The sequence below is a fragment of the Ammodytes marinus genome (genome assembly GCF_949987685.1).
Source record: "Ammodytes marinus genome assembly, chromosome: 2".
Lineage (NCBI taxonomy): Eukaryota > Metazoa > Chordata > Actinopteri > Uranoscopiformes > Ammodytidae > Ammodytes > Ammodytes marinus.
In genome coordinates this window covers 16888760-16898865 of record NC_137231.1, presented here as the reverse complement: position 1 = coordinate 16898865, position 10106 = coordinate 16888760, and the positions used below count along the sequence as shown (strand labels likewise).

Genomic DNA, 10106 nt, shown 5'->3' with positions numbered 1-10106 from the left:
TAAATCTCCCAGCATAAAATAAACCACTTTGCTTAAATCGAGCCACAATTGTGGTTATTCAGCTTGTAAGATCCAGTGTGTAAAGTACCTGTTTGTTAGTTCCTCCACTTCGTCTTCATCGTCCTGGCTCATGGTCTCATTTTGAAACTCCTGCAGCTCTGTCATCTCCGAATCTAGACTCTCACACTCCTCCATCTTGGTAATGTCCTCCAGTGTTTCTCTTTTTAGTTCCCAATGTTGTATTTCTTTGTATTTCAGAGTCCCCTTGATGTTTTCAGCAACTCTGATTGCGGGAGACAGGGTCTGCCTGTTGGTGTCATTCTAAGTTGGGAGCTGTCCATCTGACTCAGCCGGGGACAGAAATAGACTGAGGGGGGAATGAAAAGAGGGGTGTGGGCATGAATATGGGTGAAGTAGGGAGAGAAAGCAGGACTCACTGGGTCTTAGGTTAAGCACACTAACAACAAACTCTAATAAGAAGTTAGATTTAGAATATATTATGAAACGATTGTAACAGGTTTGGGAATAGCATCATTATCTTGATCTGTGCCAGAGGCTAACTTTTGAATTAGCCAGTGTGACTTTAAGGGAAAAATCCCCCTTGGTAAGTTAAATATAGGCCATGTGCAACAGAAACCCCCGGTGGCAACACTAAAGAGGAACACACACACACACACACACGCGCACACACACACACACACACACACACACACACACACACACACACACACACACACACACACACACACACACACACACACACACACACACACACACACACACACATACACACATCTCGTAATGTATGTACCCCTTTGCAGTGCTGGCACTATGAAGATGCCATAAAACTTTGTGTAATAAGGTGTCAAACCACAGAACAAAAAACAATCTGCACTTTTGCTGCCAGAGGAGGCTGCAGAGATCACTTCAACAAAAAAGTGCAGATATCCAGATCGAGCGGTGTGCACAGGGGGGCAATCACCCCAGCCCTTTTTGATCAGAGTGCCGAAATGCCCTTTTAAAATAAAATATTTAAACTAGTGCATTTAACCTGTTGGCTAATGGGAACCTGCACTTGCCCTAAGGTCATACAAGGGGCATTTGAGCAGTTCAGGTGCCCCTAGGGGCAAAAAATAATCATTTTATTCTACCATAGGGGCACCCTAGTAGCACATGGAGTAGCCCTAACTTTGCATCTGAAGGGCCACTTCCATGCTTCAGTTTTGCGCTAAGGTGAAATCAGAGGGGCTGCGTGTTTGTGGGTCACCTAATTCAGCCAAAACTAATATTCAACCCAAAATCTGGGGGTTGTCAGCATGCATTGGTCCCATATTTGTTCACAATATTATGTCCTTTTTTCACCCCAGCCTCTTCGAGAATCTGTGCAAGTGACGCAGAGTCATCTTTATTTTATCTTAAAACATACTAAATGACATCAGCGCTCCGTGTGTTCAAAGATAATATGCATTACCTTGAAGAAATAAAATGACCCGACTTCATAATATCAGGTCAACTAGCTAGACTGGACCAAATATATAGAATGGTAATTGCGTCATATGTTCCAGGTAAAGCACATTTTATGTGGACAAAATCCCTAATCTTGGTGTTTCACTGTAGATCAGAAGTAATATTGCATGATGAATTTGCAACCATCTATTGTTGAGCGTTGTTCACACCCCATACCCCAGAATGAGCCTTTACACAATTCTGCAAAGAAAATACATTAAACACAGAAAAATAAGGATGCCAACAAACCTCCCAAATTCTCTGCAGTCAAACATCAAAGCATGAATGACAGCTGCAAAGACACCCCTGTACAAATGAATATGATTGCCACATCTACTGTATTAGCATAGTCAAGAATTCAGAAGACTTAAAGGAATACTTCACCCATACGGAACCAGCGTTCTATCATTATAAAATAACTATTATAATATAATGAATGAGGTTTTTCTTCCCTCAGTCTTCCCTTAGTCTTCCCTTGGCCCAGCTGTCCTGTTAATCCCAACCCTTACTGTGATGTCACAAGAAGGAAACTGTAGGGTTAGACAGTGAGACCATAAAACACTCTTTCTGCCTTTTCTCAGGCTAAAATGATCCGATTTAATTTTTTTTTGGACATTTATACTAAATAGGATCTCCGAGTTCAATACACCTTCATATTCCAACCGGTGAAGTAGGCCTTTAACATAGAACTCAATGAGTGAAAACAATCACACATCTTCAGAGATTTATTTCTTTTTTTAAAACATTTTAAAGTCAGTAATGTACAAAATGACAATTATGAGCAGAAAAAAACAAAGTCTCGCTCAAGTGGAAGTCCTTAAAATATGTAACGGGTGAACTGAAAATGAGTGAAAAACACTATAGTTTTTGTCCAAATACTTAAGTGGATACTGAAGTAAAATGAGCGCATAGGACAGACACAACCTTAGGGGAAATAATGCAACAAAACAAGAGCATTGTCAAAAGAATGGGACTACCTAGAGTCCAGCCCTCAAGTTATACTTCAGTCACTTAAAATATGAAACCAACTTAAAGATCACTGAATAACAAGCTCTGTTTTTTTAGAAGAGCTGATCAACAAAGTAGAGGCCCTTTAATGCAACTGTAGAAAAACAAGTGATTATGGTATTAAGCTGACAACAACTTTACTACTCGAAAAATAGAAAAAAGGGCTTTGAAAATACATTTTTTTCCAGACAGGCTGAAGACGAAATACTGTGTAAACTGTACATATATACATATGCGGAAGCAACAAAAGAATGGCCTCTTCAAATCAGAACTGATCAGTATGGCTCTAGTTATGTGGATACAACTAAAACTGAGATGAGAGTAGGTACATTTATTTGAGACCTTAAAGCTTCCATTTAAGCTAGCTTCGGATACAAGAAGTTTTTATGTGTTTTTTTTTTGTCTTTTCATACTTTGTCAGTATATTTCACCATTTCCCAGATATGCCACATGCATTGATAAAGAGGTTCATGTAGCAGCAGCAACAACCATCTCTAATAACTGAGCATTATCATCATACATCAGTGGCAGTGCAGCATCTTTCTGTCACTAGTTAGTCAACAGGATTATATTTTTCTGAGCCCTCCAGTGGCACTATGCATATACATTCTGAGTTCCAATAAATTGTCGAAGTCTCCTAAACATTTGAAAGTCTGTGCAGTATTTTCCCACATACTGCCACTGTAGAGGCTTCCAGAGCATTCAGAGTCTTTGTGGCTGTGAGTTGCAGAGGCAGCACGGCTCCTTTCTCGGCACATCGTAAAGGTCTCTCCGTGAGGTAGAAGACTCCCCTCAGCTGGTCTAATTAGAGGAATCCCTCCTGGACGCCTCAATATTAATGACGGCTCTGACTGGGAGGATCGAGTTCAGGTCCTTCCTTTGCTGTAGTGTCCTCCATGACTGTACAGAGAGATGAGAAGCAGGAGGGTTATGAATAACTCATGGCTGGCCCACAGCGGCTCGCGCCGGGGAAGAACAAAAATATGAAGGGAGTCTAGTTATCATGACTGGCATGTACCTCAGCAAACTGAGCTTTAATGGCGTCAAACTTGATCTGCTCGTGGACTGCTCTGGCCACGTTATTCCTCTCAAATGGCTCTGAAACACAAACAATCGCTGTCACTCGCTGAATGTCTAGCATAACAAGGAACATTTCTTACATTGTTGCTCCTGTTATTGTGAAGTGACGGAGCGGTGAGTGGCATGTTATGTCCACTAACATGTTGTTTACCTTCCACACATATGTATTTGTTTCTCCACATATGTGAATTGGGCTTGGGCAAAGCTTTTGCCTCTCGAATAGAGATCACGTGCGTATCCCACCTTCAAGACATAAAAATAAACAAAATAATGAACAATAAAGACAATGATAGTGGTCATTATGGGCCAACAGGTATCAGATTTAAGTTTAATTTAACGCAGTATAAAAATAGACTATAAACTAATATAGTATTGAAACTAGCTTGAGAAAGAAAATGTTAACATAAAACATGCTTATTTTTGTTGTTTTGGCTGTCATGTGATAACTGATACCTAATTGCCAAACATATTAACTGTCATACCCAATGCCTTTCATTTAACTCTTTAGGCAAACAACATAAAACATTAATTAATGTGACAAAACATACAACGTGGTAGCTTTTGGTTTTTACAAGTTCAATATGACTGTTTATTCATATGAGTTTTTGAAACAAATGTCTGCCAAAGGGTAGGACATATGTGGTCTTCTCTGTGAAAGGTGTTGCTTTGGAAAATGTCAGCAATAACCTCTACTTAAAAAAACAACAACGCCCCTCAACATGTGCTACGTTTTTGAGTGTTTTATGGTAAAATGTAAAAATCTGTGCATTTTTGCTTAGTTTGTTTTAGTTCAACCTTGCAACTGTTGCATGGCAAGGTAACACAGTGATCGTGGTATGCCATGCTAGAGCTGTGTAAGGCCAAAGGTCCCACCTGCTCCGGTCCTTCAAAACAGTAACATGACACCAGAGAAGAGGATGCAATATAGAGAGGAGAGGAGAGACGGAGGGAGCTGGGAGAGAGGTAGGAAGAAGGCCAGAGGAGCAGGAGACGTGGAATGGTAGCAAGAAAATGAGCATGAACAAGAACCGTGGGTGTATCGGAAACACTAGACTCAGCAATGTGATGTCCTCGGGAGATACCTGAATTCCTTGGCATAGTAGTATAGAAAGCCTAGTAGGAGCTCTCCCAGAGAGGCCTGGTTTCTTGAGATGTAGGGGGGAACACGTTTGGGTCCCTCTGGAACCATGTCTAAGTCGATGAAGGGATTAAAACAGTCCTGAAAATCAAGGCACAGGACAAAAGACATCAGACTCAAACAGAGCTTCTTTTCACTATATGATGAGAATTTATTTTTGAAGTTGATGCAATTCAGAAATGTCTTTGTGCCAAAGAAAAAAAGAAAAGAAAGTGATAGTGTCTGCAAGGAATTACATTTTTTTGTAAATACTATCATAAGTATTTCATATCAGAAAAACAGCTTGACTGATAATGGACACTTACTGGGTAGTCTCTCTGCAAAGAGGGAAGAACCGGTTCTTTAAGAGCTGTAAAAGGAAACAACAAATATAAGATGAGATTCACAAATAGGAATGAGAAATATGTGTGTGTGTGTGTGTGTGTGTGTGTGTGTGTGTGTGTGTGTGTGTGTGTGTGTGTGTGTGTGTGTGTGTGTGTGTGTGTGTGTGTCTGTGTGTCTCACTCTGGAGGTAGTGCAGCACCATCAGAACCAGTGTATAGCTGCTTAGTGTTCCTTTGCTGGCATCATTGATCCCATTGTGCCCTGCCCATTTCTTGACAGCAAGGATCATTGGTCTTATCCTGAGATCAGCTGAGAGAGACCGCACACACAAAGCAGGTCAAAACGAGAAACTTGTTGTCTTCTTTTCAAGTATCAAATGCAAATAACAGATGCACTGCTTTGAGTTGGACCCATAAACAGGGTGGACGCTCAGAGATAGAAAAATATAATTAGACTGAGGAATTCTGAAAAGCTACTCCCAAAAAAAGAAAATCACAGTACTACTGATTGTCTCACTCACCAAAGGCATAACTCCTCAGAAGGAATGTGTTCCTGATGCCCACTGTGTTGTTGACATTCAGATCAAACTCCAGATCACTTATGAGGGTATGAGCAGTAAATTAGTTATATAAACATTTCTTTCTGAATTTGATGATGCTGAGGAAAGGGGCTACAATTGCTTTTTTTGGGCTCCTACCTGTCTTTGTCTCTGAACCTGAGGATGGGCACCTTGGCTCTGATCAGCTGAGTCAACTCTATATATGCTATGGATCAAAACAAACATCATGCTTTATGGTAGTTTTAGTTTCATTTTTAATGAGCCTGAAACTCCTTCTTCCATTAGCAAATAGCTCCACCTGGTGGAGTCTGTGGAGAATATGACATATGGGGGATATTTTTTGTTTTTTAATTATTTTAAATGACACGATATTCTAAAAAGTGGTTTATTGTTACTCACGCAGTATGTTGAACAACCTTTGGAGGACAGTAAGTACATGAATAGGATCAGGATTTTTCTGAAACAGAACACACAAACGATTGCTGGTGTTTAAGTGGGTATTTATGACTATACATATACAAACACACACATTTTGGATGACATTTACAGCGCAGAGTCAGAAATACTCACAGTTCCCTTGAGGACCAGGCACATATCAGCATCACTGCTCCGGCAGCCCAATCCATTCATAGATGATCCAGTCAAGTAAAGTCGCCCCACTGCAACACACACACTTGGTGAATGAGGCTCACAACACAAAGTCAGAGCACAGCATGACAGTTTATTTCATACACACCTGGGTAGCAGCGCCGAATGACCTGCTGCAGCATAGTTCTGCACTTCTCCTTTCTGGCCAAATCCGAAGATTGCTGCTTGCACGCCTCAAAAAGTTCCACCACCTGACTACTCATCTGAGGGGCAAAACACATTCACACTGACTAAACCAACTGCACCTGCATGCACACATTTTAGTACCACTTGGTGTCTTTTGAGTTAAGGCAATCTGAATACACAGTACCTTATCCTTGGCGAGAGCCTGCAGGCTGTTGACGCTTTCTGCAACAGCAGGCACCTGAGGGTGGGGATAGGAGCGTGGGCTGGGATAGGAGTGCTGAAAACTTGGCCTAGATGGCCCGGCTACGACTCGGTCAGGATGAAGAAGAGGAGGCAGTGCCCGAATTAAAGGGGAGCGTATTAATGGGCGGGGAGAGGAGTCAAGGCGTTGGCGCTTCACAACGTGGGGGCTGTATTCCTCATTCTGCCTCCTGGAAGAAACGTAGTGATAAGGAAATATGTAACAAGATATGTTATGGTTTTCTCCCAGTACCAGAGCTTCATCATATAAAATGGCACATCCAAGTTAAACGGTCTTCTCTTTAGACATCACATTCCTGTCTGGCACTAGCCATTTTCAGGGATAGAGAAACACAGTTTTTAGAAAAGGTCACTCTGTTAACTAATCAGAGATTTCATACACTTTCTTTAAAATTCTAAGACAATACGTTAAAAGGTAGTGCTGTTAATCTTTCGGCCTTTACTCAGAAAAACAGCGTTGGTAGCAGGTTGATGAAAGAAGACGCAGTTTGAGGCAGATGAGGAGGTCTTCAGGAACAATTATTTTATTTAAACAACAAAACTCATCCTGCAGTCAAAACGAAGCCAATAAAAAGTTAAAGTGTTATAGCCAAAAAACGAATAGAGGTACATGCATAAAAGAAAAAGCTATGAAGAATTCCTGTAAACTAAAATACCTGTCTTTCCCTGACTTGTGTCTGTCTTTAACCTGCCAATCTAAGTGAGCTGATTGGTCCTTAGGTCGGTAAGCTCCGCCTCTCCTAACTCCTGATTGGTGGACCCTAACTAACTCCAACCTATACTGTTCAGAGGACATCTGTTAATCAATCCCTGGAGGCGATATCTCGATAATAAGTCTGATTCAGTAACTTTAGGACAATCCCTTTAGCCAGGGGCCAATAAATTAGCAGTTAACTCTTAACCAGGCTGTCCTAAATTGCCTCCCCCACAAAGGATCATCTCGGAGCCCTCTATTGCGTGCATACTGAATAATCTACAGAGATCTTCCCTATGGCTTCCCCCACTAAGCAGTCCACATTCCTCTACTGGTCCCTGCAAGATGAGACCAACTCAGTGTGTGTCCTCCTGAAGCAGTATACCTTAATATAAAATGTTTAGTAACATAATACACTACAGTAGTTTACCTAAAAGGGAAGTGAGTTTACAATACAGACATATGAGACCGGTATCAATTTTTCATAAATAAATAGTGAAATAACATACTTGCGCCCATTGGTCATAATTGGTGTGCGAGGAGGATAGACTGGAGATGTGGATGGTGTAGGCTTCCATTGATATGAAGGCAACCTCTCTAGGCCAGGAACACTAAAGCTACCAAATAGACACGCATATGTTACTACACAGGAAACCAACATTAAAAGTAACAAGTAGGCTAACCACTTGGAAGTTTCCTACTACATTATTGTAGCTGCTGATGCCCAGTGAACCTTCGTCAGACTCACCTACTGGGAAGAGGCTGCCTTTGGTGGTTGTAATTGTAGATGTGGGGAGCAGGGGGTGGTGGGTACAGGCCGTTATTGTAGGCTGACCGTCCCCTCGGTGCAGGGCTGCGGGGGTACATGCTGCTGTCCTTTACAGAGCTCCAGCATCAACCCCGCTCGTTTCCTGAAAGAAAGAAGAAAGTCAACAGAGCGACACTACAGCTGGTAGTGTCAGGCTTTCTGTCTGTCTTATACTAAACCCACCAGCCAACAGCAACGGTAACGCCCCAAAACTGACTGAGGAAACAGAAACTTACCGATTATTGGGACTAACGTTAGCTCAGACCTGCTTGAGCAGCGACTAGCTCACCGAAGCTAATTCCAGAAATATCAATAACGATATTATCACGAAATCAAACATGTTTCTCTGTTTATTCACCTGATTATTATGTCTATGGAAATGTGTAGTTAAATTATAGAAAAACTAAATATTCACTCAAAAGCTGAACTCTGTAAAACTCACCAGACTGCTTGTCACATGTAAACAAAACTGAAGCTAGTTTCCCGAGTACATACTTCCGCTTTGATGCTATGACGTAATGGACTGCGATTTAAAGGGGACGTGCTAGTTAAAGGGAAAATACACCAAATAGCAAAACAAACCCTTAATCCAAGGTCTGGCTTAATTGTGCTGTATACTGTGTGTAAAATTGGTCAATGAAATCAAGATTCAATTAAAACCCTATGATAAAAACCCAGTACATCCAGACTTGAAAAGATAATATCCGTTACTGTCTGTGTATGGTCTTTTAACCTTTTGTTTGAGATAGGCTTGCTATATGCAAATTAGTTGAATTTGAATGCAGAGCTGATGATAAGATAAGTCTGCTCAACATCAACATGACTCCTGTTACTTTTTCAGTTGTTCATTGTCTGTGGAACAGCTTCAAAATGTATCTCAAGATGACATCTCTACTGCCAGTCTGACTCCAATGTTTTGCTGAATGGCCGAATAGTTCAAAACCACATTTGTAATCTGAAGTTTCAATATTGTTTACGTAACATTAAAATGCATCAAATCATCATACATTAAAAAGAGCCTGACCTTGTTAGCATGAACAATTGATATTTTTGGGCTTTTCATTATTGTAATGAATGATTGTTTACTGTGTTGTAGCTTGTTATTGGCCCACTGTGACCCATCAGTCCATCATCACTTCATTCATTTTGTAATTGTGTAATATACAGGCAACTTGCGCCTCTAGAGTAGCCTATATATGAATCTCCAGAATCCATTTATTTCCTTTGTTATTCTAGATTTGACTGGATGAATGTCATTATACTTTATTCATTAATGAAAAGTGCTATGCTAAATTGAGTGGTGTATATAGCTCCTTAAAAGAGTTATTCTCTCACACCCATGTTTTAGAATTAGGTGTGGCCCTAAATCATATTTTTGTATTACTTGAATACAATTAATTAGATATTAAAAAACAAATACTTAAAAATCAGCTATATGCAGACACTATAAGAGAAATTGATAAAAACAACATGATTGTGAAAAATATGCACACGTGCACAAATAGCCTATTTAAAGCTAAATACAGATCATATTTGATCTGTTATATGTTTGAAGGCTGCCAAAGACAATTGATTTGTTGACAGACAATCACCCAGATAACTCACAGAGCATTAACTGGGTTATTTATTGAGTGATTCATTACTGAATCGTGTTTGGACTGCAGGCTAAATTAATGAAAGCAGTGACCTGATCATAATAGTACCATGCCAATGTTGCTATATAGATTAAAGAAATATATTAAGGGAGGGAAATTACAACTGGTTTAAACATGTTTGAGTAGTTGGTGAGCAGAGCATTTCCATAAACTCCTTATCAAACAAGAGAGCATCAAATTGCATCAGTCCCTTGAGCACCGAGTGACGTCACTGCGGAGGATGGTGCCGTGACGTAGGCAGTTCAATACTGACAGTGATCTTAGTGCATGGACATATAAAGAAAGAGTGGGAGGGTAGC

The 10106-nt window shown here is 40.5% G+C and overlaps 1 protein-coding gene across 2 annotated transcripts; it reads right to left on the bottom strand.

Annotated features, from left to right (window-relative positions):
- Nucleotides 1-2243: 2243 nt before the first annotated feature.
- Nucleotides 2244-8647, bottom strand: tent2 (terminal nucleotidyltransferase 2). 2 transcript variants are annotated; one of them, XM_080042301.1, is made up of 16 exons: nt 8595-8647; nt 8389-8446; nt 8093-8255; nt 7854-7961; nt 6574-6820; nt 6352-6466; nt 6186-6274; nt 6015-6072; nt 5754-5820; nt 5577-5653; nt 5237-5365; nt 5038-5081; nt 4677-4813; nt 3746-3837; nt 3533-3612; nt 2244-3414 (listed from the first exon to the last, which is right to left on the bottom strand). In XM_080042301.1, exons 3-16 carry the CDS (start codon nt 8209-8211, stop codon nt 3316-3318), a joined length of 1461 nt encoding a protein of 486 aa, XP_079898427.1. In that variant the 5' UTR covers nt 8212-8255; nt 8389-8446; nt 8595-8647; the 3' UTR covers nt 2244-3315. The 2 variants fall into 2 exon arrangements, with proteins under 2 accessions (XP_079898427.1, XP_079898426.1); XM_080042300.1 differs by lacking the exon at nt 8389-8446.
- Between the last annotated feature and the right edge of the window lie 1459 nt (nt 8648-10106).